At 40.9% G+C, this 27,501-nt stretch overlaps 1 protein-coding gene across 2 annotated transcripts in view; it reads left to right on the top strand.

Annotated features, from left to right (window-relative positions):
* The window catches only part of KLHL4 (kelch like family member 4), a 186,863-nt gene that overhangs the window by 135,417 nt on the left and 23,945 nt on the right, over positions 1 to 27,501 (top strand). For both annotated transcript variants that reach the window (XM_078147932.1, XM_078147933.1), the window contains exons 2-6: positions 5,788 to 5,961; positions 6,508 to 6,644; positions 8,273 to 8,469; positions 12,701 to 12,913; positions 20,372 to 20,558. In XM_078147932.1, the coding sequence (XP_078004058.1) occupies positions 5,788 to 5,961; positions 6,508 to 6,644; positions 8,273 to 8,469; positions 12,701 to 12,913; positions 20,372 to 20,558 (908 nt within the window). The remainder of the gene's footprint in view (positions 1 to 5,787; positions 5,962 to 6,507; positions 6,645 to 8,272; positions 8,470 to 12,700; positions 12,914 to 20,371; positions 20,559 to 27,501) is intronic.

The following is a 27,501-nucleotide window of genomic DNA, read 5'->3' as shown; positions in this document are numbered from 1 at the left end:
GGGAATAGGAGCTACAACTAGGAAATGGTTCTTCTGTCCTCCAAGTATTTCCTTCAGATGATAGAGGTAGAGCAGCAGTTCTTAACCTTTGTAGTCTCAGGACCTCTTTACACCCTTAAAAATTATTGAGGATTACCACAAGAACTTTTGTTTATGTGAGTTATAATTATCAATATTTTACCGTATTCAAAATTAAAACATCTTAATATTATGAGAATAATTCTGACCTCATAGAACCTTTGACCTCACAGACTCCCTGAAAGGGTGTTGGGGACCTCTGTATCACACTCTGAGAACCACTGGTATAGAGCAGTTAACTGATTGACATTTTCTTGAATTTCAAATCCGTGAATATTTTGCTGAGTTCTATGTGTAAGGCATTTGGCTATGGCCTGTGGAGGGTATAAAGAACTATAGGACATCATCTGTGCACTTAAGGAGCTTAAAATCTAGTTGAGGAGATATGAAATGGTCCAACTATTCTGGAAAGCAGTTGGAATTATGCTAAGAAAGTGACTAAAATATCTATATCCTTTGACTCAGAGATCCAACTGCTAGAAATACCACAAGGAAGCCAAAGATAGAAAATTCCCATAGACACCAAAATATTCATATCAGAATTTTTATGGTAGCAAAGACCTGCAAACAAAGTATGTGCCCATTGATTGGGGAATGACTAATTAAATGGTGGCATGTAGTGGATTACTACTGCACAATGAATATGAAAAATTCTGATATGCATGGGAAGACTTATATGAGCTGAGGTGGAATGAAGTAAGGAGAATCAGGAAGACAAAATACAGAATAATTACAGAAATATAACTAAGTATGACAACAACAAAAAGAACCTGCACGGTATATACTTCTAATGACCATACTTGTCCCTCCAAAAAAAGCTGAGAAAATGTACCTTTCTTCATTCTTTGAAGAGGCAAGAGGCAATGAGTGTAGAACATTGCATATTGTCACATCTGATTAATATTTGGCTAGTTTTAATGAAGTCTTTTTTTCCTCTTAATTATTTTGTTACAAGTGTGACTTGCAGGATAGAGAGAATGGAATAAATTTGGAAAGGAAGGCAACGTATAAATGAGAAGTCAATAAATATTTTAAATTAAAAACAGAAGTCAGACAATAGCAAAAAGTTTAAAGACCAGTTCAAGACAGCTGAGATGTTATATGTGATTCCTTGCCAAATGTCATAGGGCATCTGGGTAAGGAGAGACCACTACAGCCTAGGGTGGTCACCAGATCACAGCTGACAATGAAGAGTCTTCAGTCGAAGAAATTTAACAGCCAGTCTAGGAGTTTCAAAACCTGCAGGTTTACTGAAAGCAGGTATTAGATATCAATAGACTGACTTTCTGTGGCCTAAAGAATAGTTTAGAACAGACAGAGTAGCAAAGTAATTCAGGAGGGACAGTCACTGCTATTAGATAACAGAATTAGGCTCCCAGGAGATCTTCACAGACTCGAACACTAGGTTCAGTCTCACAAGATAGAATTTATGGGATAAATATAAAGTCCTGCACTTAGGTTCAAAAAATCAACCACACCAGTGCAGGATGGGATAGATCTGGCAGGCCATCTGAAAAAAGTGCTACAAGCTCCATCTAGATCAACAGGACACTGTGGCAGCAAAAATAGCTAGTGTGAACTTCAGCTTTCAAACGTTTGCTCCATCAGTTACGTTAATAGAAGTCTAGAGCCCAACACAAAGGTAGTGACAGTTCTGCTCTACTCCACAACGTTCAGTTGTCCTCCCTATACTTGGTAGAACACCAGTTTGGGGTCTTAGCAGGGTCACTGACAAACAACTGGAGGGATCCTATGATAAGGAGACTTAAAACTTGTTTAAGGACAGTTGAGGGATCTCTGTATGACTTACCTTAAAGAAGAAAAGACGAGGGGGAGCAGGAAGGGGAATGATAGCCAGTCCTCAAATGATCTAAATGGATGTTACAGGGAGAAAAATTTTGTCGCCATGTGAGGATCAACTTTTCCACAACTTTTCTGAAAATGGAATGGGCTGCCTTATGAACTTAGTGAGTTCCCCATTATTGGGATTGTTCAAGTCCTTACTGGCTGGAAGATCACTTGTCTGGAATGTTGTAGCTGAGATTACGTACTTGGTTGAACTACATGAGCATGAAGATGCCTTTGTAGCCTAGACCTATTGTGTGAGGAAATTAGGTCATCTGAGGGTTCTCTTTGTGAGTGTCTACATTTAGCAGCAAAAGCCTCTTGAAATGACTGATTATGTGGCAAATCAGCATCTACACTACAGAGGGGGAAAAGGAAAACATCCATATAAACTCTCCAGGGAGAATTATAAAAGGATTTTCCTTCTCTGCCAGCTTGAGAGAGGAGTAGAATGCTCTGAATCTGCTTGCAGACTGAGTTGGTGGTGTGACTACAACAAAACTCACTTTCCAAGCTTCCTCTGCCATGGGCTAGGGGTGCTTCCTCTTCTGAGGATGTTCCAGAACAGTGATGGATGGGGGGGGAGATGTTACCTGTTATCTCTACTTCCAGATCTATGCTTTGGGATCTTTGAGCACAGTAATTAGTTGATGGGGATGAGAATGTGGGATGGAAGTGTTTCCCTTTTATTCCAAGTTGTCCAAGAAGAAGGATAGGGAAGGTTTTATCTATGGTCCCAAGTGCTATGGGGTCATTTGGGTCTAGTTGGACACTTCTCTATTAAGTTGTAAAGCAAGGGGGAGACCTTGTCAGATGGTTTGAGGGATGAAAGCAAAAGAAACAATTATTAACTACATAGGTATGCAGTATATTTGCCAATTAATGTGGACACGAATCTTCTCACAGAGTTCAGGAAGAATGCCTAGAAGATGGCTGTGAGTTGTTTTCTCAAGTGAGAATCAAAGGATCTCTAATGGATGTGCTTATAACTTCTTCCCTGGGGATTCTACATAAGAATGCTAACTCAACTTCTCTAGAGGAGAGGGAATAAACTTGTAATACACAGAGATCCTAACAAGGGGAGGAAGATCTTAATTATTAATATAGCTATATATAAATGTGTGCATGTGTGTGTCTTTCTGTGGCAAGCAGTAACAATTCATTTACATCTCCTAGAGGAAGGATGGTCTTTGCAGTTACAAAATTCTAAGAAGCAAACATCTTTATAGAAATGATTATAAGAAATGTCTTAGAAGACATAAAGCTTGGGCTATGAAATGAATTGAGGCAGTCACAGTTTGAGAGATGCTACTCCAATGAGTTCTTTGTTTATCTATTTTCATATATTTCGATGACTATATTAGTTGTGCTTTGAGTACTTTCTCACCTGTGTAACTTCCATATAATTTTTGAGTGCCCAGGCTTGCTTTCTTTATGGCAGTCAAATGTTTGTTTTCCGTAGGTCAGCCTGCTACGTTTCTGTATCTCAAAGGACGTGTGATTGTCGTTGGTGTAGGTGCTCCCTCCCCAGTGCAGATCATGACCCATTCACGCCTTCTCATCCTATGTGATTCTTGTCGATGCCTTTTTTGGAAGTCTCCCATAGAAAATTTACACAATGTGCTAGTTCATCAGGGTCCAGTGACTTGAATGTGTGAAGGGCAGCTGCGTGCTCTCTCCCTGTCTCTTTACTTCTCTTGTCTTTCAGCTCCCATTTGGCCATTTTTGGTCTGTCCTTTACCTTGGCATAGAAAACAAGCAGAATGAGTTGGGCAGCTCGACCTTGTCATTGCCAGCCATTATCATTAACCCTTCCATCCCTAGCAGTACTCCTCTCCCTTCTTTGCTCTTCTGCTTTCCTCCGATGTAGCAAAGACAACAGACAAACCAACAAAACCACCACCTTGTGTTACCTAGGTCATCTTGACCTTTTAATAATAGCCAGCATTTCAAGAGTGCCCTCAGGTTTGCAAAGTGCTTTACAAGTATTATCTCATTCAATCCTCACAACAACTCTGGGAGGTAGGTGCTATTATTATCCCCATTTTACAGATGAGGAGACTGAGGCAGACACAGGTTGTGACTTGCCCAAGGTCACACAGCTAGTAACTGGCAGAGCTAAAATTTGCAACCAAACCCTGTGACTAGAATTCTGGCACTCTTTACACTGCATTAAGAATTTACAGAACTCTTTCTCTTTAAAGACCACCATCTTGCATACTAGGAACCCAGTGAGCACTTGAGTTAATTTGTAGAGATTGGACCACACTGGAGTAAAGAAAAGAGGAGAAGCCCAATCCATGCACAGAGTGAGGATACAAAAAAATTCATTGCTTTGTAGACTATTTATTGTGCCAGGGGAGCCTTCAAGTAAACCAGTTTAAAAAAAAAGGCCTGTCCCAAAGAGTGGTGGAAGGCAAGTAAGAAGAGCCACTGACAAGGTTTCATTTAGTTCCCAAATGATGACACAAGGTCCCAAAGCAGAGGAAATAAATAAAAGGTTTGGCCCATGCCTTCATTCTCTCACTGAATTAAGCCAAGTTAGTACTTCTAGTACACAGAGGGAGGCTTAACTTTCTTTTTAAAAAATTATTTTATTTATTTTTACAAGCATTTATTCTCTCTCCCTCTCACTGTTGAGCAACTTTTAAAGAATAAAACCCTCACAATATATGCATAATTCAGCAAAACAGATTTCTATGTTGTCCTTGTCCAAAAACATACATCTCATTCTGCAGTTTAAGCCCATCATCTTGCTCTAGTAGGCAGTGGGTGGCATGCTTTATCCTCTGGACTCATGGCTCATCATTGCAGTGAAAAGAGCTCTAAAGGCTTTCAAAGTTATTGTTAGCATATAAATTGATGTCTTAGTTCTATTTGCATTATTCTGCATCAGTTTCTTCTGAAACTATCCGTTTTATTATTTCATATGACAGAATACATATTCTGTTCTGTTCACATGCCATAACTTGTTAAACCATTCCCCAATAGGTAGGTACCTTAGTTTCCAATTTGAAGCTACTAAAAAAAAAAAGAGCTGCTATGAATATTTTTGTCCATTTCGGACCTTTTTCTCTGCCTTGGATCTCATTGGGGTCTCACTGGGTCAAAGAGTATGTGCAATTTAGGGACTCTGGGGGCATTGTTCCAAAGTGGTTTCTAGAATGACTTGACCAATTCACAGCTCCACCAAATATTTGGAGATTTGGGAGAACACATTCATAATAATCACAAGATTTAAAGAGTCACTTTTTACATTAATTTATTTATTTTTAGTTTTCAACATTCACTTCCACAAGATTTTGAGTTCCAAATTTTCTCCCCATTTCGTCCCTCCCCTCACCCCAAGATGGTGTGCTATTCTGAATACCCCTTCTCCCAGTCTACCCAAAGAGTCACTTTTGTTGTTATTGTTGTTTTGTTTTTGTTTTGAGGCAGTTGGGGTTAAGTGACTTGCCCAGGGTCACACAGCTGGTAAGTGTCAAGTGTTTGACCTGAGGTCACATTTGAACTCAGGTCCTCCTGACTTCAGGGCTGGTGCTCTGTACCACCTAGCTGCCCCAAAAGAGTCACTTTTTGAAGTTTGTTTTCTACTTTCCATTAGCCACGTACTTGAATCAAGGGCTATCTCTTCTTGGTTCCCTTCCAAACATAATGTTACTGTAACTACTTCACTTCGTGTGAAGTTGCTACATTGATCAGGGAAAAAATACTAAGCTTTGAGAACAAATTGAAAGGTTATTTTTTGGTAGTTGCTGGGATTAAATTCTTCTTGGGTGTTTGAAATCTTACTGGGGGAAAAAGACATCTTTGTTTGCAAAAGGAAGCAGCCATTCCCTTTCCTTTTCCTGTTCTTCTTTTCAGTTTACCTGTGAATAACTGTCCAGCCTTGGGAATGAATAGTGCTAGATCTGAGGAGTTCTTCCAGTCCACCAATCATGCAGAGCAGACCATCCGCAAAATGGAGAACTACCTCCAGCAGAAACAGCTCTGTGATGTGCTCCTCGTTGCTGGACATCACACAATCCCAGCCCACAGGTTTGGTGCTCTACTTTAGCGGAACAATTGCAGTGTGGGGAGGAAACTGGAAGTTGGGAGGGGAGATTGCAAGAATTCTCAAGAATAAGGAAAGAATATATACTTTACTGTTATTCTGGTTTGCTGCAGTAATAATTAGAATATCAAACAAACTGGAGCCCTGGAAAAAGGGATATGGAATTGATTATAGCTTTGAAAAGATCCTGAACAAGAAGGCCCATTTTTTTTAAAAAAGGGCTTGCAAGTAGAGACAGTTTCATTGTTTGTGCTTGTAGCCCCAGTGCCTAAGCAAAGGGCCTGACATATAATGGGTACAAAATACAAGCAGACATGTTGATTGATTGGACAAAAAACAAGATTCAGAGAGGTCTTCAAAGCTATTCAAGCCCACATTCTTAATTTCCCTTTTGATGTTCACTGAGCACTTTCACAGCCCCCAAAGTATCATGTGGAAGGCAGCTTTATCTATGTTCTAAAGTTAAATTTTGTGCTTTCTAATAATATGATAGATTAATTGAAATTCTTCTGAAATATTCCTATTTCAAGGCTGGTACTGAGTGCTGCATCAGACTATTTTGCTGCAATGTTTACTAATGATGTGCTGGAAGCCAAACAAGAGGAGATCAAGATGGAGGGAATAGACCCAGATGCGCTGAAAGCTTTGGTGCACTATGCTTACACAGGTAACCACAACTTCACCATGTTCCCAAAGTTAAAGGCAAAGATCAAAGCTTTGTCCTTTCCCTCACATATCTGATCACATCATCTTTTGGCACTAGTTCACGGAGTCCCAGACACTTGAAGAATTGGTAATGACATACCTGTTTATGTGTGGCTTCTACTTCCCCATTTTATAGGATTACAGCATATTAGAGCTAGGAGGAGCATTGGAAGCCATCTTGGCCAACAGGGGAAGGTACTAAGGTCTAGAGAGAATAAATGGCTTGTCCAGGGTGGAACAGGCAGAGCAAAATTTGAATTCAGGTTTTATGACCCCAAGTCCAGGACACTTTCTGCTGTATCATGCGGCTTCTAATCATTATTATGAGAGTACACATCCAAATAGAGGCAGCAAAATGGTTCAGTGGATAGAGTGCTGGGCCTGGAGTCAGGAAAACCTCAGTTCAAATCCAGCATCAGATGCTTAATGTGTGACCCTGAGCAAGTCACTTAACCTCCGTTTGCCTTAATCTACTGGAGAAGGAATCACAAACAGCTCCAGTATCTTTGCCAAGAAAACCCTGTGGACAGCATTGGTGTGTTATGGTCCCCGGGGTCACGAAGAGTTGGACATGACTGAACAACTAAACAACCATAACATATCCGAGTACTGTGAAGAATATCAGTAGTTCCTGATCCTTGAATTACAGATATTTAACATGCAGATTGCATAAAGAGGCAAGAGACAGATAATACGTAGCATGACAGAAAACCGATAGACATTTTATATCTTGTATAAGACTCTAGGGAGCTGCCTTTCTATAATTATCTGGACACAGTCTTGCCTGAAAGCAGTGGGTTGGGTCCTGTGCTAGATATTTATTCCTTTTCTTCCTCTGGCTATTAAATCTCTATTTACTTCCAACCAACAATGATTACTCATGTAACTTCTCCCACTATTCAGAAGGTCAGGGTCCTGAAATTTCAGAGTTGAAAGGGGCCTCAGCAGCCCTGTAGTCCAGACCATCCCCTCATCACAACACACCCACCAATCATTCAACTTCTGCTTGAAGACTGCCAGTGACAAAGGAATGCACCGTTCCGCTTTAGGATAGTTCTAGAATTATAGATCTAGAACCAGAAGGACCTTCGTGTCCATCGAGTCCACACCCTCCCATTTCATTGATGTAGAAAGCAAGGCCAAGAGATCTAGTCACTTGTCCAGAGTCACACAGGTGATAAATGGCAAAGAGGAGTTTTGAATCCAGGCCCTCTGACTCCAAATTATTGCCACTGTGCCACCCCCTCTGTCAGGAAGTTTTGTCTTACCTTGAACCTAAATCTGCTTTTTTGAAATTTATCCCCATTTCTCCTGGTTCTCCCTTCTAGGGCCAAATCTAATAATTCCACTTCCCATGAATAGCCCTTCAGAAACTTGAAGACAGCTAGCCTGCCCCTGGGGATTTTCTGCTCTGGGCTAAATATCCCTTATAACCAATCCTCACTTTGTGTGTGTGTGTGTGTGTGTGTGTGTGTGTGTATTTTTATGTTTATATATGTATGTGTATATATATATATAATATATATTTATATATGTATGTATATATTATATATATATCATATATTATATATATATTTATATGTATCTTAGGTGTCTTAGAATTAAAGGAAGACACCATAGAAAATCTGCTGTCTGCAGCCTGTCTCCTCCAGCTTTCTCAAGTCATTGAAGTGTGCTGCAATTTCCTCATCAAGCAGCTCCATCCCTCCAACTGCTTAGGGATCCGCTCATTTGGCGATGCACAGGGATGTATGTATCTCCTGAAGGTGGCACATGACTACACGATGGTAAGCGCGATAGTCTTCTTCATTTCCGCTGCCATGATTTTAGCAGGCTGTACAACTCGCTATCTGCTTTGTGGGTTTTTTAATCACACCAACTACCTACACCTAAATTTTGTACCTACAGCTTGCAAAAACAAAAGTCCCAGCATAGCCTCAAACTGAACCTTGCAAAGACATGTGTTTCTTTTTTAAATTTTTTTCAATAAACAAAAACCTGTTTTTTATCCCTTCTTTCTCCCCCCACCATTGGGGGAAAAGCCCAAAGCTCTTATAACAAATATTATTACAAGAATCTATGGATGTTTGTTAAAGCAAAGCAAATTCCCACACTGGCCAAATCCAAAAATGTATATTTCAATTCTGTATCCTGAATCTATGACTTGTCTCCCAGGAAGTGGGTAGGATACTACATCATTGATCCTTTGGAATTGTGGTTGGCCATTGAGTTTGATCAGAGTTCTCAAGTCTTTCTAAATTGTTCATCTTTACAACATTGTTGTTGTTGTATAAATTGTTCTCCTGGTCCCGCTTCCTTCATACTGCATCAGTTCATGTTTCCTAGGTTTCTCTGAAACCATCCCTTTTATCATTTTTTACAGTACAGTGGCCATCCATGACATTCAAATAGCTAATTTGTTCAGCCCAGTTCTTTTATAACACCAGAAAAGCTGTTATAAATACTTCTATATTTGTGGGTCCTTTTCTTCTTTCTTTGATCACTTTGGCATATAGGCCTAGTCATGGTAACACTGAGTCCAAGGGTATGCACTATTTAGTGACTCTCTTGGTGAAAGCATCGTTTTTCTAGCATCCGAGACCTAGGGCTGAAAGGGGCGTTATGTATCATCTTGTCCAGTAGCCTCCATTTTGCAGAGGATGAAACAGGCACAGAGAGATGAAGTGACCTGCCTGAGGTCATTAGGATTTGAACTGTGTATATATACGGAGAAATTCTTTTTGTAGGCCCTGATTTGAACAATGTTTTGTAACATTTCCAATTTTAAATTTGGAGATAGCTCCTGAAAGTGACACAGTTATTTTCCTTTCTTTTTTGCATTCTTTTTTGAAGTAAGGAACTATAACAGTATGACTGGATTGGTACCAACTGAGATGGGTTCAGAATTACTCAACTTGGATTTCTGAAAGTATATTTGCTGTATGTTTTATAATAATATAAAATAAAAAAGAAATATCTGGGTAGCTACAAAGAGCTGATAAGTCAGTCCTTTAAATTACTATAATTCCAAAGTCATCTTGATCCCATTAGAAATAGTAATGGTCAATCACACATTTGTATGAAATGGTTCCCAAGGATTTTCATTTTCCACAAAATTTCGCCCTGCAGTCAAATTATAGAAAGTAAGACAAAATATAGAGTATATGGTGGGGGCAGAGAGAGAACCTAAATAAGGGAAATTAAATGCAACATTACCACAAATACCAATCTTTCCCTAAATGAGTGAAGAGAAATAACTCACTGTTGTCCCTTGCTAGGAATGACATCAACAAAGGAGGTCTTGCTCTGAAACCAAATTAAGAGATCAATATTTCAGGATAAGAAAAACTCCAGTAGTATTTATTCTTTCTTTTTCTTCAGATTAACGCAATGTGAAAGATACTACCAGAGCTAAAGGTGAAGTAATACACATGAAAGAGAACCCAAAAGATTTTAGATATGATAAGCAAAGCAATTCTGCCAATGTTGATATTGGGAGAGGTGTTAAAGATTTAAAGCTATTTCAGCCCCCATCTCTGTTTTCATTCACTTAACCAAATGGGAGTGTTTCTCTAGGGCTGTGGACTGTACTTAACAGTGACAGTTCTGCACAAGACAGAAATTCTCTGCAGTGGGTTAAAGAGACCGTCTTTTTCATGGAGACTGTCGCAGATATGAACTGTCCAAGGCACTTTAGGAGACAATGACACTACTAGTAGAATTGCCTTGTGACAGGCTCAAATTTGAAAATGTGTCATTTAAAGAGGCTATTTTTATCACTCTGCCCTAAATGCTGATTCCTTATAATCTAAAGAAAGAGCAGTTAGCTAGTTCAACGATGAACCCCACCACAAAAGCCAAACATGAGAACTTCCTGAGAGATTACTTCAGTTCTTAAAGCTCGAGTATTAACGGTTTCCTGCCTGGTATCTGACTCCAGCAGACAAAACATTTTCTGATAAACAGCTTGAGTTTATTTCTGTAGCTCCAAATGGATTTGTCTTCCTTTTCCTACTATGTGACTGAAACAGTGTTAAAGCAGGATGTGCATTAAAATGCCATGCTGGTGTCCTCTTTAATCCCACCCCGCCCCAGTTATTTTTGTCCATATTGTGCACACTGTCGAAATAACCAAGAGACATGCTGTAATGAAATGTTTGTGATGCATTGTTTGGTGTCGAAAAAGAATTCACAATTCTTTTATGTATTCAATTACAATCCTAGAGTTATTGACAGAGAATTTCACAAAGCGTACTCTAATCATTGAATGAGTTTGATGAAATCGATGTGCTGGATAGACAAAATTGAGTAGAAACCACAACAGTGACAAAGAAAATATTTAAGATGGAACACGCAAGGGGTTTCTCCCAAAATGACAAACAAAATTGTACCCCAGGGTGGAGGTGGTTTATATCATAGTCTTTAAACTTAATTGAAAGATCCTCTGCAATTTCTTATTTAGAAGTACTGTACGTGGGCAGTCTGACCCAAATAAATTATTTTTATTTAGGCTAATATACAAGCATCCAAACTTCATTTATTCAGTTAATATGACTCCCTCTTCCACTGCTCAAGCTCCTGGCAGCCAATTAACATTACAAATCACTTTAATAATAATAATAATAATAATAATAACAATAATAACAATAATAATAATAATAATAATAATACCTTCGAGAAATGTACCTCCATCATTTTCTTGGAGAAGTGGAGGACTATGGGCACAGAATGTTGCATATGCTGTCAGGCATGGTCGTTGTGTTGGTTGGTTTTGCTGAAGTGTTTTTCTTTGTCACAAGGGGTTACTGAGGAAGGCTCAATGGATAAGGTAGTTATTGAGGAGGGAGGCAGGGAGTATAACTCAAAATAATGCTATATACAAGCAAAAGTTATCAATACAACTTTAAAATTAAATTAAAATAATATTAATAATTCCACTTACATAGAGATTTTAATGTTTTAAAGTGCTTTTGCGTCTCTTTTCCTTATTACCTCATTTTCCTTAATGAGTAATGTAATAAGGAAATGAGTAATGTAATAATGAAAGAAAATTAGCCCCTTTTTGCAAGGTCTATACAGAAAACGTTCAGAGAGCATCTTTTTACTAATCCAAAGACTGTAGTGTGAGATATAGAGAGTACAGGCCTAATAGTAGTAGCACCCAATCCTCTCATGTTCCATTGTGCCTAGTCATACTTCTACATGCCTAGGGTTCATATTTCTTGAATCCTTAGGACCCTAGTCTTGAATATTTAATGACTGAGTAATAGAGGAACATATGTAGGACTCCTCCCTCATCCCCCAATTCTGGATTACATATTCTTTACATACAAGCTGAAGGTTGTGTGCCTGATACTGTAGTACATAAGCTATAGGACCTTCATGCAAATCTTCATCATGCCCCTGGACTTTTGTAATCTGCACCAATAGATCACAAACTCTAATAGGTTCCACCTAACTGGAAAGGTTTTGGAGGATAGACCCAGGGACTGAGGTAGAATGTAATGTGTCATTCAAGGACCAGCCTACCTGTGCCTACCCAGAGGCTCATTCATAGGTCATGGCTCCAAAGCAATAGTTTTGTTTCTGGTCACAGAAATATTCAGCCTCATGCCTGGACTACTACAGTATTTTGCTGGTGAATCTCCCTGCCTCAAGTCTCTCTCCACTCCATTCCATTCTCCATTCAACCACCAAAGTGGTTTTCCTAAAGTGTAGGTCTAACCATGTCACCCCCTACTCAGTAAACTCTAGTGGTTCCCTATTGCTTCTAGAATCAAATATAGTTATCCCTTCCATGTCGCAGTGGTGAGGGGCATGACGGCCCCTGCAATCTGGAAAATCTGTGTGTCTCAGTAGCGGTTTTCATCATTTTCCTTTGCCTTCATTTACCTGCTTCTCAAATTGGATTGGGTATATCAACCTCAGGGGCTTAATCCTAGGAAATGTTTTGAGATGTACTATTTTGATGTGGAGTTAAAATGTGTTTAGTCTCACTAAAGTAACTTCCTTTTTTAGGAACACTTTGTAGAGGTGACAAAGAACCAGGAATTTCTCCTACTTCCAGCTAATGAAATTGCAAAACTCTTGTCTAGTGATGACATTAATGTGCCAGATGAAGAAGCTATATTCCATGCTTTAATGATATGGGTGAAGCATGATTTTCAGAACAGACAGCAACACCTGGGAATGCTCCTATCTTTAATTAGACTGCCATTACTTCCACCACAGGTAAGGAAATTGATACAAATAACTCGAATCATAATTCCCAAACTGGGAATAATCCAAATCCTTATTAATCCATCTAAATTTTTTCAGAAGATTTCTGGGGATTAATATATAGATAAGGATTTGGTGAGATGACATTTAAGAGGGATAAATATAGGCTTACATTTGGGTTCAAATAATCAACTTTACAAGTATAAGATAGATCATCTGAAAAAAAAATTCGAGTTTTTGTAGATCGTAAGATCCATGTGAATCAGTTATGCTATGGCAGCCAGAAAAGCTGATGCAATCTTAGGGTGCATCAAAACTTACATAGTGAGCAAGACGTAATGATTTACAGAAAAGAACTGCCCACTGATGTAGGAAACATTTATGAACCAACTGTCTATGTATAGATTACTAGCCTGAATGAACAAAAATTAATTAGATGAAAGAATAGAAATGAAAAGATATGGTACATAATTGAATTATCTCTAACCTGGCCTATTTTTTAAAACAGTTGATGGAAAAGCAAATGGGAAATGGATAAAACAACAGATATTAACATACACTGTCACTTTTACTTAAACAAATTTACCGGTTATAAATCGGTTGCCACAACTAAACTCGCCCCAGCTGGCAAACACTTGATCTTCTTGCCAAGCAGAGAGATATGGAACCAAGGGCAACCTGGTTTAAAATACAAAATAAATTCATTTGTAAAATGTTATGGAGGGGACAATTGAAGAATGCAATGGTGTCAAACTCAAATGGGAATGGATCTCTACCAGCTGTTGACTTAGAAAACCACAAATTAACATTATCTGTGTTGCATTTTATTTTTACTTATTTTGTTAAACATTTCCCAGTTACATTTTAATCTGGTTGGGGATGGATTAGGGAGTCCAACAGGTAGCAAATTTGACACTTCTAAGAGCAATACATAGAGTAGGTGGATAAGTAGTACAACCTCATAAAATAGCTACTAGCAATGGAGAAAAAAATAAATGTGTGGAAAGTTTTATAAGATGTCCATTTAAGCCAGATAATCACAAGAACATTTAAGGATAAAAATGCAGGTTCAACAAACAGATGAAAAATATAAGTAATCTGTAAAGATTTCTATAATGAACTCTTTTCTCCATTAATGACAGTGGAACTCCAAATTTGGATTCTAACACCACAGTTATATAACATAACCCTTCAAAAGCAGAAATGTTACTAAAGGAAGACGAGAATCACAGTTAGATTAGACCAAATGTACACAAAAGAGGCCTGTGTGAGAACTGACAAAATAGTGGGGGATTTAAAGAATCAATTATCAAGACTTTCAGTTATCAAGTCTGCTCGTTTGTCTCCCTGCCTCAAGGCTATCCCCACTCCAGGTCAGCTTCCACTCAGTTGTCAAATTGATCTTAAAGTGCAAGTTTGACCATGTCACCTCCCCCCACCTCCAGTTCACACAACTCCAATGGCTCCCTGTTGCTTCCAGGACGAAATAAAAAAATCCTGTTTGGCTTTTAAAGCCTTCCATGAATTGGCCCATTCCTACTCTTCAAGTCTTCTCACATGTTACGTACCCCCTCCCTCCATATTCTCTGTGATTCAGTGACACCAGCTTCCTAGCTGTTCCGTTCCCCAACTATGGGCAAAATACAAACAGCAAAAGGGGAAGTGAGATGACTATCAGTAAGGCCTGCCCCATAGGCCTGCTTTCCATCTCTATAAAAATCTTGATGAGCAAAGTCTGCTGTACACACAGAGAAAGGGCATTATTGTGAAGATAGAAGGAAGGAAGAGGAAACTTGGACAAATTATATTCTACAACAGACCACATCTTTACAATCACAATTTATAGGAAATATAATATGTAGAGAATATAATTTGTAGAAAATAAATTTAGTCAATTACAACTGACTGGAAGTTGTACGGAATATAAGATCCCACTGTGCACATTGTTTGTTGACTATGAAACATTTGATTTGGTGAAATAAACTGCTGCCTTAGAGGCCCTCCTCCAGAATGGTCCCTCCAGTGCACATGCAAAATCATCCCAGATTCTTTGAAAAATTAAAGAATAGAGATACCTCTTTCCCAACTCCCTGACTACTGACATAAAACAAGACATAAAACAGAGAGCTATATGCTTGCCAAAGGTGTTTGCTACTGTCATAGAGGATATCCAGTTCAGAACAAAATGGAAGAGGACTCCTTGTAGATGGTAAGGTCTTCCACATGCTCATGTTTGCAAATGACATTTTGCTTATTGAATCTAGAACCAGAATATTGAACAAAGATTCAAAATCATCCAAAAGAGTTCAGCTTAACCATCCACATTAAAAAAAAAAACCTAAGCAGATGAAGAAAGCCCATTGTCTAAATTATTATGGTACACAGTTGGATAGACAGCCTGTAGAGCTGGTTTATCTGTATGACTATATCTTGACAGACCTTGTGGATGAACAGTGAAGTGGCTCCAGAATGAAACAGAAGGAGGAGAGCAGCTGGATTGTCTCTAGGGAATTGTGCAGTGATTTTAATATCCCCAAGCTTCCAGATGAAAGAAGGGCCCAGATTTTTACTATTATTATTCTTTTAGTGAAATTATATGGCAGTGAGTCATAGAATAGCACAGTCTCTGAAAAATTAAAGTTATGAGTCATCTGAAGGGCAGTGGAGCAATTCATGGCGGGTGTGAGTAGGCTGCAACACATTATCATTGAGGAATCACACAGGAGAAGTGGCATAAAGAATGACATCAGAGAGCTACACGAGCAGAAAAAAGAATGAGATCTAACTGATGAAAAACCTCCGTGTCTCATCAGCACACACCTAATGTCAAGAGACCTAGAGAAAAGCTCCTGACGTGGTAGGGCAAGAACCTACAGGAGACTTATGTGAGGACGTAATCGAGGGTCACACAATGAAGAGTGTATGAATGGGTTATGTTCTGTGCCATTGGAGAGAGGACCCACATCAATGACATCGCAGATATATCAAAGTACAGAGGGGAATCTTATTTAGACACTGACTGGACTCTGAAGTTGTTTCTAACTAGGAGATTCTATGATCCTATGAATTATGTGCCTCAAAGGCTACATCCAGCTGTTATTTAGATGCAGTAATGATAAAGAGAGGTACCATGGAGGAAGGAAATCCATAGATACTCTTGAAATTTCATTTAATGCATCAAATTCCAGTTTCCTGCCTCAAAGGAGTGTCAGAGGGCAACAAAACAGACTGCCTAGAATTCTGTTTCTGTCTCCTGCTGCTGCCTACTATCTGGTGAGGAAATGAGGAGAGAAGCCTTAGCAGGGAGGCCCAGGAGAAGCTAGAGCCCTGGAGAGTAGTCATTTATATTGTGCTTTAACGTCTGCAAAGCATTTCCCATATGTTATCCCATTTGATCCCCACAACAAGCTGTGAAGCAGGTGCTATTATTATCTCCATTTACAGTTGAGGAAACTGAGGCACAGAGAGGCTAAGTAACTTTCCTAAAATCACACGGATAATAAAGTACATGGAGTGGTATTTGAACCCAGGTCTTCCCAACTTCAAGTCCACTGGCACCTAGAATGATAATCCTGCCCAGACCGGTAGAGGAGCTGATTGCCACGGCCACAAACCTCTGAGCCTTCTGGTGAAGTGATTCTGTTAGGAGGTTCTTTGGGCCTCACTTGCCCCAAACCAACCAATCAAACCCTGTCCTTTAGAGAGGATTTAAGAATATTCTCACTCACTCTTAAATTGATCTTCCTAAAGTGGAAGCCTGCTACCCCTACCCCTTCTTCTGTAAATTCCGGGGGCTCCTTTTTATCTCCAATCAAATAGCAACTCCTCTGTTTGGCTTTTAAAGCCCTTTATAGTGTGGCCCCTTGCTACCTTTCCAGCCTGCCTACACCTCACTCTGCCTCCCTCTCCACATACACACACACACACACACACACACACACACACACATATACTCACTCTCTCTCTCTCTCTCTCTCTCTCTCTCTCTCTCTCTCTCTCTCTCTCTCTCTCTCTCTCTTTCCCCCCCTCTCCCTCTCTCTACCTCTCTGTAATCCACTGGCCTGCTCCTTGCTGTTCCTTGCAATAGACAGTCTGTCTCTCAACTCCAACCATTGTTAGTGTCTGTCTCCCATACCTGGAATGCTCTCTTTCCTCATCTCTGCCTCCTGGATCCTTTGGACTCCTTCAAGTCTCAGCTAAAGTCCCACCTTCTCCAGTACCTCTTCCCAGTTCCCCTTAATACTAGTGTCTTCCCTCTGAAGTTACCCTCAGTTTATCCTGTCTGTATTTTGTCTGATTATCGTTATTTACATGTTGTCTCCCCCATTAGACTTTAAGATCTTTGAGAGGAAGGACCATGGTTTTTTTTTTTAATTCCAGTGCTTGGCACATAGTAGGAGCTCAATAAATGCTTCTTGCACATAGTAGGAGCTCAATAAATGCTTCTTGACTTGACTCATGAATTCCTCAGTGTTATAGCAGATGCTTGAGTGCATTTCTATTTTACAATTACATGGTTGTTGATAAACCATGATAAATTTTCTTCTTCAGGGTGGAAATGATCAATACTGTAGGAATACGGGCTCTGTGTCTACACACACACACATGCATGCATGTGTATATTTATATATATTATACACAGTATGTATGTGCATACATTATATGTAGACCTGTGTGTATATGCATACATATGCCTCTATACACAGTAAACCTGAGTCATCCATCACTGTTCATGTGTGAATACCATGGCTAGGACTTGGTAGACAAGCAACCTCACGTAAGAAGTTAAAAAATAAAGATTCCTTTTTTCCCCCCTACAAACACTAAAAATATGTAATGTTTTGCGTTGCTAAGTGCTCCAAGTTTTATCTTAATTTATTTGGTTCCTGATTTGATTCCACAGAGATGCCTATTGGCTTGTAAGGGTCTATCCAGGGACAGTACCTATAGGGGTTAAGAGAGACTGTGACTGCCCTCCTGCCACCCTAAATCAAAAGCAGCCTGAGGACCAAGCCCAGGACCTTTGCAGTGCAAGGCCCCTTAGGCAGATTCATAAGAGGACAAAGCATCTTTGGTAAACCTGTTAATTTAATCAGTAAGTCAATCAACAAGCATTTTCTTAGCACCATATAGTACCGGGCACTGTGCTGGGTGATGAGATGACAAGTTCAAAGAATGAAACCATCTTGGCTTATAACGAGATTACATTCTAATGGGGAGACACTGAGTATACATGTACAGTATCAATATAAAGTAAATATAGTACATAGAGAGAAAGTAGTTAAATACAAGGTTGTTTGAGAGGGAAGGCACTAGCAGGTGGGGGGATCAGGAAAGGCTTCACAGGAAAGGCTTCACCCAGGAGATGGTCCTTAAGACACGTCTTAAAGAAGAGGAAGACTCCATGAGGCAGAGGCAAGGAGGGAGTGCATTCCAGGCATGGGGCTGGCCAGTGAAAAGACACAGAAGTAGAAGACTGAGAGGGCGTGTCCTAAGTGAGGAACAGAGAGATGGTTACTTTGGCTGGATCACAGAGTGGGAGAGGATGAGTGATGTATAATAAGACTAAAAAGATGCATTGGAGCCAAAATATTTATGGCTTCCAAAGATAAATAGAGGAGTTTCTGTTTATCCTAGAAACAATGGGGAGCCTTTAGAGTTGTTTGAGTAGAGGAGTCACATGGTCAAGTTTGCATTTAAGGATAAGCTGCCAAAATGGCAGCTGAGTGGAGGATGGACGGGAGTGGGGAGACAAGAGGCAGGGCAATCACTTAGCAGCAGATTGTAATGATGTAGGCAAGAGATGGTGAGGGCATATGGAAAGAAAGAGTCAGCCATGACAGATGTTATGACTGATGGGACGAATGGGGTGATGGAGTGTGAGGAGTCAAGGATGAGGCCAAGGTCACAAACCTGAGATGCTAGCAGGATGGCCATGCCTTCAACAGAAATCGGTAAGTTTGGAGTAGTGGAGGCTTTGGAAGGAAAGACATAAGTTCAGTTTGGGACATGTTGAATTTGAGATGTCTCCAGGGCAAGTGGTAATGTAGGGTTGGAGCATGGGGAGAGGCTGGGATTTGATATGTCTGTGTATGAGATGTATGTGCATGTACAGACATGTTTTTATATTTATATGTAATATATATTTAAGAGTCATCTGTATAGAGGTGATAGTTGAACCCATGAGAGCTTATGAGGTCATCAAGAGAGAATGTGTAGAGGGAGGAGGTAAGAAGGCCTGGGACAGAACCTTGAAGGCCATCCAAAGTTAAGAGAGTGATCATGTAGGTGGGAGGAAAACCAGGAGAGAGTAACGTGAAGAAAACCCAAAGAAGAGAGAGTATCTGGGAGAAGAGGATTGTCACCAGGCAGATGCAGCAGACGGGGCAGGGAGGATTAGGACTGAGAAAAGAGCAGTAGATGGAGCCATGAAGAGAGCTTTGGTGACTTTGGAGAGAGCAATTTCAATTTGGTGATTAGGTCAAAAGCTAGATTGCGAAGGGTTGAAGAGTGACGGTAAGAAGTAGTATCTACCAAAATGGTTGTTGTGAGAATTAATTGAGTTAATGTGTATAAACCCTATACATGTCAACTATTCTCATTATCTCAATTTTTCTATATCATTTCAATAAATAAATTATTTTCTTTCCTAGAACTGGAAAATTGTATAATTTCTTGGCTAGAAGATGTAAGAGATTGTCTAGTCCAGGGTGGGGAACCTGAGGCCTCGAGGCCACATGTGACCCTCTAGGTCCTCAAATATGGCCCTTTAACTGAATTCAAACTTCACAAAGAGATCCCCTTAATAAAAGGACTTGTTCTGTAAAACTTGGACTCAGTCAAAAGGCAGTACCCAAGGACCTAGAAGGCCGTGTGTGGCCTCAAGGCTGCAGATTCCCCACTCCTGGACTCTACTCAGAAAAGTCCAGTCCCTTTATTTCAGAGAGTGGAAGCCCATAGTAGGGAAGAGATTTCCTCAAAGTTACAAAGAGGTTAAGTGCACAATATTTAAAGTGAGCACCATTCGTATTTCTAAATCACTGTTGTGCTAAGACTTGTATGTTGTACAGTAAAATAAATAAAAATCAAGTACACCCCAAAGAAGTAAGTTCTCTCAGGGGTAGAACTAGAGCTCATGTCTCCTCTTGCTCATGGTTCTAAATCTCTTCTCATCTTCTATTTTAATTCATGTGTTAGACTGTGACTTCATATGTTTGGAGACTTCCTCCACAGACGAAGATTTCAACCCTTCCTACTTCCATAGTAGACAGTCTCCATGAGTTGCTTGTAATCAAAGTATAGGCAGGTCTTTGGATGACAGGCCACAACCAGGCCCATATCCTAAAGTCCTTTCACCTTAGTAGGACCTGCCAGAGCTTGTGCTCCATTGGTAAATTCTGTGAGATGCCCAAGGGGACATCTGAGGAGGATTTTAAAGAAGGTATCATATCAAACATTAATGTTTTTCAGTTACTGGCTGATCTCGAGAATAGTACCATGTTCGTGCACGACCTGGAATGTCAAAAGCTCCTGATGGAAGCTATGAAGTATCATCTCTTGCCAGAGAGAAGGTCCATGATGCAAAGTCCTCGGACCAAGCCGCGAAAATCTACAGTGGGGGCCCTGTATGCAGTGGGAGGCATGGATGCCACCAAAGGTAACTGAGGCAAATATAGAAAATGAATCTCTCGAAACTGTGATTTAAGTCTGAAGAACAAAACCCTTGGTGGAGGAAGGGAAGAGAATAAAAGGACACTCTTGTCTCTCTTTCCTCCTTTGCTCCCCCTGAACCCTCCCTTGTAATTAAGAAGTACCATTAAGCAAAACAAACCAACCCATGGGCCCTGCCTGACAATATATTCCTCTTTTGGGAGGGGTGGGAGGCATCTTCTTTGTTAGGCCTCAGAAGATAAGATTGGTCATTGCAATGGTTAATTCACCAAACGTTCATTAAGGACCTGGCTTGTGTCAAGGGAACAGGTCCCTGTCCTCAGGGAGCTTCCATTCTCATGATTACATTGATCAACGTTCTTTTGTTCTCCTTTATATAATTGAGGTTATTATGTAAGTTTTTCTCCCAAATAAAAAACCTCTTTAACACAAATATGCCTGGAGCACCTTTTCAAAAATGCAAAAACTTGCCTTTGGTGTTTATGTTCCATTTTTGTTCTAGAACTTGAAGAGATCTTAGAGATCATCTAGTCCCAGGGTTCTTTTCCTAGAGCCAGGAACTTAGTTTTAAAAAATATTTGGAGAACTGTATTTCATTGTCACTGATTTCCTTTGTAATGCAAAGTATTTTGTTTTATGCATTTAAAAACCTGATTCTGAGAAGGGGTTCACAGACTGCCAGAAAGGGCCGGGACACAAAGGGGAAGAATCCCTGATTGACTCCAAAGCCCTCATTTTACAGAGGAGAAACTGAGGCCCAGGGAGATTAGATAACTTGATCAGCGTATACAAATAGTAACAGAGCTGGGATTTGAACCCAGGCCCTCAGACTCAACATCCAGCCGGGCCTCTTTCTGCTGTGCCAAGGGGTTCCAAGATGTAACCAAAGTTCTGGAAGTCACTTCAGATTTGCCATCAGATCCAGATGGAAGCCCTCAAAAGGCTTTGGGAAGGTTATAGTTGAGGAAACTGAGGCTGGGGTGAAGTGACTTGCCCAGGGTCACACAGCTAGTGTCTGAAGCTGAATTTGAACTCAGGTGTTCCTGACTTCAGGCCTAGTGATCTATGTACTGTGGTACCATATAGCTACCTACTCGGAGGACTGAGGCCCCTGCTTCAAACTCTCCTTTGAGATGCTTATAAAATTCAGCCCTGGAAGCTAAGGAGTTGAAAAAGGGCTGAAAGCATGTGAATTCAGTGCTCCTTCTGCTGTTGCACAGTGCTTTTCCTTCTCCCTTTTGCCCTCCCTTGATCTCTCTTAAATGTGCAGAGAAAGCAGGCAGATCAAGGGACACCAGGCCAGGAAGCAGAAGGACCACCCTGGATAGCAGATGCAGGAACCCAAAAGATGTGAGCAGGCTAACTCTAAGAAGCCTAAATTCAACAGGAATACATTCAAATCTGAGACTTATTTCAAAAAATCAATTTTCTAAGTACAAGATGATAACAATAATGGTAACAAGGGGTCCTATGGCCTAGGAGACACAGGAAGACCTGGGCTCATGTCTGACCTCTCACAAATGCTGGCTCTGTGACTGTAAGCAATTCTCTAGAGGTTCTCAGGGATCTGGGCAACTCTTAAAGATTACAGAAGTTGCAGAGAAGGTGTCAACCTGCCAAGGTAGAGGGAGTTTCTGTACCTGAGAGTTCTCTAAAACAAGGAAATCATAGATCCTCTACCTAGCCTTATTTCATAACAATAGTGAGCATTTATATAGTGCTTTAAGATTTGCAAAGTGCTTTATGGATGTGATCTCATTTAGTCTTCACAACAACCCTGTGAAGTAGGTGATATTTGTGAGGGAGGCAGCAATTTGTCTGAAAAAGATCTTAGGGTTCTAGTGGACCACAAGGCCAATATGAGTCAGTAGTATGCTTCTATAAGTAAGGTTGAGCTGTATTGAGAGGAATTAGGAAATGGTAGTTCTGTTGTACTCTGTCCTGGTCTGATCCTATTTGGGTACCCCATTTTAAAATGGCTAAGCTGGAAAGCATCCAGAGCAGAGTCATAAAAATGATGAAGGGTCTTGAGTCTGTCACGTGAGGATTGGATGAAGGGACTGGGACTTTTAGCCTGGAGAAGAGAAAGCTGGGCAGGGAGGGGATGGGGCGCAATTGCTGTTTTCAGATATTTTAAGGGTCTTCATGGAAAAGAGGAATTGGTCTGACTCTGGCCTCAGAGGTTGGACTGGAGAGTGGGGGGGGGGAGAACAGGAAGCCCTTGTTAAGTATTTGAGTGACTGTCATGTGGGAGGGCAGGACTAGGAACAGTGGGTGGAAGTCACAGAGGGGCCGAGTTAGCCTCCGTGGCTACCTGAAAGTGACCAAGGCGCTCTGTGTCCTGGCACCCCCTGGGCCTCTGGCTGGGCTGCCTTCTCATTCTGGAAGCCTGTTTCCAATAAGGTCAGAGCACCTTAGAATGAGAAAGGCCCTTTGAAAGGCCTCATTTTGCAGATAAGGAAAAGTTTCTTGGGAGTCGGATGTTCCTGAGCTACAGAAATGGCGTAATATAGTGGCCAGAGCCCTGGGCTCAGAGCTGCGTTCAAATCTCTCCTCAGACATCCTGGGCAAGTCAATGCACCTTTCAAAGCCTCAGTTTCATCATATGTGAAATGGGGATAATAGCGCCTATGTTCACAAGGTCAATGTGAGGTTCAAATGAGACCATGAAAGGAAAAGGCCTTTGCCAAACTTAAAGTGCTCCTCACATGTTCTCTTCATACCTTGTTCGTCCATAGTTGCATACTGTGTCCCCCATTAGACTGTGAGCTCCTGAGAGCAGGGGCTGGCCATCACCTTTCTTGCATCTCCAGTACTTAGCACAGTGCCTGGCACATAGTAGATGTTTAGTAAGTGTTTATTGACTGGCTGACTGTAAACTAGTTGTATTATACTGGTGAGGAAAACCTGGCTGGATTAGCTCCTTTTATTTAGTAGTCATTTGGAGAGGTAATCCCACATTCACTGTGGTACCCATCAAAATGAACCCCCTTCAATGCTTCCTGCATGAAGCGGCTCCTCCTATGTGCGTCTAATCACGCGGAAAGGATTTCTGCTGTCAGAAATCCTCTCTTTCCTCTGTTATCTATGTCACTAGAAATTGGACTGGTTCATAAGAAACATGCTAATGAATCACAGCACTTTGAACAAGAGCTTGGAAATGTAATGATTCCCAAAGCCTGTAGGACTACTTCAGAAGAGAGGAGGTGAAGGGCATGCTCTAATAAGGGGTCAGTTAGTAACTTTTACCATAGAGGGGTAATGTGAATGGTGTTTTAGCCAGTCGTTTCTAGTTGTGTCCGATGCTTCATGACCCCATTTGGAGTTTTCTTGACAAAGATTCTGGAGTGGTTTGCCATTTCCTTCTTCATTAGGTTGAATACTCAATATAAAGAGGCAGCTAGGTGACACAGTGGATAGATTCCCGACCTGGAGTCAGGAAGACTCATCTTCCCGAGTTCAAATCCTACCTCAGACACTTCCTTACTGTGTGACCCTGTTTACCTCAGTTTCCTCATCTGTATAATAAGCTGGAGAAGAAAATGGCAAAGTACTTCAGTATCTTTGCCAAGAAAACCCCAAATGGGATCACGAAAGGTCAGACACAACTAAAAAATGACTGAACAACAAATATTCAATATAAAATACTAGGGCAGATATGCTGAGTTTCATAGGAGAAAGAAGAGGAAGCCTGAGGATAGTTGAGGGAGCTAGATGGGGCATCAGGAAGTCCGGCTTCCAATCCTACCTCTGACACTTACTGGCTGTGTGACCATGGGTACATCACCTAACCTGTCTGAGCCTTGGGTTGCCCATTTATCAAATTGAAGATAATAAGAGCACCCACCTGACTGAGCTAATGGGCTCCTCAAATGAGAGACTGCATGTAAAGCACTTTGTAAGCTTTCGAAGGCTCCATGCATAAGAACTATTAGCATTTTTACTTAAGAGAACTGTTAGCATCATTACTTGACAAGGACAGTGCAGCTCACACTCACCCATATCTGTGAAACTCTCCTCCATGTTTTCCATAAATTTACCACAGGAGGGCCACCCACTGTGCTGGAAGCCTTCCTTGGATACCAAAGAAGCCCACAGACCATGATCCCTTCAAAAGGGAATAGCTCTGGATTAAGAGGCAGCAGATCTGGGTTCTAGTTCTGGCCCTTGCACTAGTTAACTGTTTGACCTTGGGCAAGCCACTTCCTTTTTTTGGGGGGGGGAGTGGCTCAGTTTCTTCATCTATAAAATGGGCATATATGTGAATGATATAATCTTCTACGTGTACTTCCAGCTCTCTTACAACTACTATTGCTATAAGTAAATTCATGCAAAACTATGGAGGAGAGTCCAGGGGAGGGGAAAGCACGGCCTGGTTAGAGCAGAATGGGGCTGGTTGTCAGAGCATTGGGTTGTTAACTACTGACAACTGAACATTTATTTTTATAAAACATTTGCCACCGAAAGAGTCATATTCCTGATTTATGCTCTTTTACAAATTGGTTTTACAAGAATATTTAATGAACATCTGGATTTCCTTTTAGCGTCTTTTTTCACTTGTCTTTTTAAAAGCATTTCAGAAGCTTGGTATTGTTACGATGTCCACGTGAAAAATTGTGAAAATAGGGCAAGCATTCAGTGCTTGGCCCATAGTAGGTAACTGGTACATATTTTCTGAAGGAAGAAAAGATAAGGGGTAACCAGGGAAGGGGCAGGGTATGGGCTAATATGAAAGTGTTTGGATTTCTTTTAAAAGCAGATCAAGGAAACTGCTAAAACAGATGTATTCTAAGCTGCAAGTATCCTGGGGAAAACAGGGTTGGTTTTTTTTTTTTAAACAAATCAGCCAGAAAATCAGGGCTGAGGAGAGCTTTAAAGTTGAATGGGGGAGCAATTTTTTGCAAAGGTTTGTGGCTCTTCTCCTGATGTCCCCAAGACAAGAGAGATCCCAAGCATTTCTAATCAGAGGTGTGCTTTCTTGAATGACCTCCATCACCAGAGGCCAGGGAAGGAGCCAGATTTCAGGAGCTAGTCCTAACACAGATAGGCATGAGCCACAAGCAGAAGTGTTGACAGGCATGTTAATGGGCAGAAATACTGACAGACATTCAGAATCAAGGTTATGTTCCCTCAACTGCAACCGATCATCATTAGCAATGTCTGTTTCTGAGGCAAGCAGTACAAAGCATTCCCAGAGAAAGTGTCGCCAGGTGGGACCTCATTGCAAGGGATGGTGGGGTGAGAATGGACATCACCCTCTCCAGGCAGGAAAACAGAAGCTCTAGGATGCTGGCATGAGGCTTCCTGTTTTAACTAATTATTCTTGCTAATTAGATGCTAAGCGATGTTGTTTCTGTGTTGCTGAAGGGCTGCAAGTGCTACCAGCACCCTCGAAATTGGGCAGCCTGGGGCAGAGTGCCACTTACCCATCCTAGTTGTGGGGCTGTCTACTAGTCCTAAATATCACAAATGAGAAGTGTAAGACACATTTTTTCCTCTACATTAACTACGATTACTGGGGTTGGGAGAATTTTTAAAGCTGTCAAAGAGCTAGCAGCTAGGCTTTTCCTAGGTAATGTTGTTTTGTGCTATTTTCAGTATAACAGTAATATCCTCATATTCTCAATAATTATGATTCTACCCCCACCCTTCATGATGCATTAAATTGGCATTCTGGGAAATTTCACTCATCAAAATAATTAGGAAGAAGAAGTAGACTGGGAAAAGGAGAGACAAGCCGATAGTGAGGAAGGTCAGGGAAACTGAAAGTGAGAAAACAATGTTTTAAAAAATTCAACTGACTAAAATGGATTGCTTGAAACAATAGATAAAGAGGGTGGGTAGGTAGCACAGGGATATTAAGAAGAAATACTCATGTGAGGAAATCTCTGAACCCCCAGGAGAGGGAGGAGGATGCTCTGGAGCATGGAAAAGACAATTTGGATTAAAATTTATGCAGGTAGAAATAGAAGCGACATTTTGAGTTGAGCTTATGACAGAGAACCTGTGGGGAGGGGGAATGGACATGGAAAAGGGGTCATGGAGGCTCCTATGGGCTCAGTAATCGTCTCTTTGTAGATGATTCCCAGATCTTTATACCCAGACTTAGTCTCTCTCCTGAGTTCCAGTCCTACTAACCAATGGCCTATTAGACATCTCACACTGGGTGTCTTAAAGGTATCTCACGCTCAACAGGTCTCAACGTGCCCCTCTTCTGAAATTCCCTTTTACTCTCAAAGGCACCCCCTTCCTTCCAGTCTGCCAAGTTTGCAACTGTGGTGTTATCCTCAGATTCTCACTCTCACCCACCCTACACATTCAGTCAGTTGCCAAATCTTGTTTCTCTCTCCATAACATCACTCCAATATGTCACACAGCCAACCACCACCTTATTTCAGGCTCACGCAGCACCTCTCTCCTAGACTCTTGCACCAGCCTCCTAATTGGGTTCCTTGCCTCAAGATTCTCCCTGCTCCAAAGCATTTTGCACACAGCTGCAGAAGAGATGTTCTTAAAGTACAAATCTTGATAAATTACGCACTTAACTCCAGTGCTTTCCTGTTACCCCTAAGATCAAATATAAACCCCTCTGTTTGGCATTTTTAAGTGTTCACAAGCTGGCACCTTCTTATCATTCAGGTATTCTAAGATGTTTCTCTCCTTCATGAACCCTGGAGTGCAGCCATCCTGGCCTGTTAGCCATTCCTCATACAGGCCTCTTTCTTTGTGTCCTTACATCAGTGGTCCCCCATGTCTGGATCGCCCTTCTTTCTCACCTCTGTCTCTTAGGAGCCCTGGCTTCCTTCAAGAATCAGCTCAAATGGCGCCTTCTGTAAAAGGCCTTTCCTGGTTCCCTGCAACCCCCAGTCCTTTGTCCTGTTTTACATTGGCACATCTACAGCGTGTGTATTGAGCTCTCTCTCTGTCTC

Source organism: Phascolarctos cinereus, unplaced genomic scaffold (assembly GCF_003287225.1).
Source record: "Phascolarctos cinereus isolate Bilbo 61053 unplaced genomic scaffold, phaCin_HiC Scaffold_8;HRSCAF=390, whole genome shotgun sequence".
Lineage (NCBI taxonomy): Eukaryota > Metazoa > Chordata > Mammalia > Diprotodontia > Phascolarctidae > Phascolarctos > Phascolarctos cinereus.
This window is presented reverse-complemented; position numbering and strand designations above follow the sequence as displayed.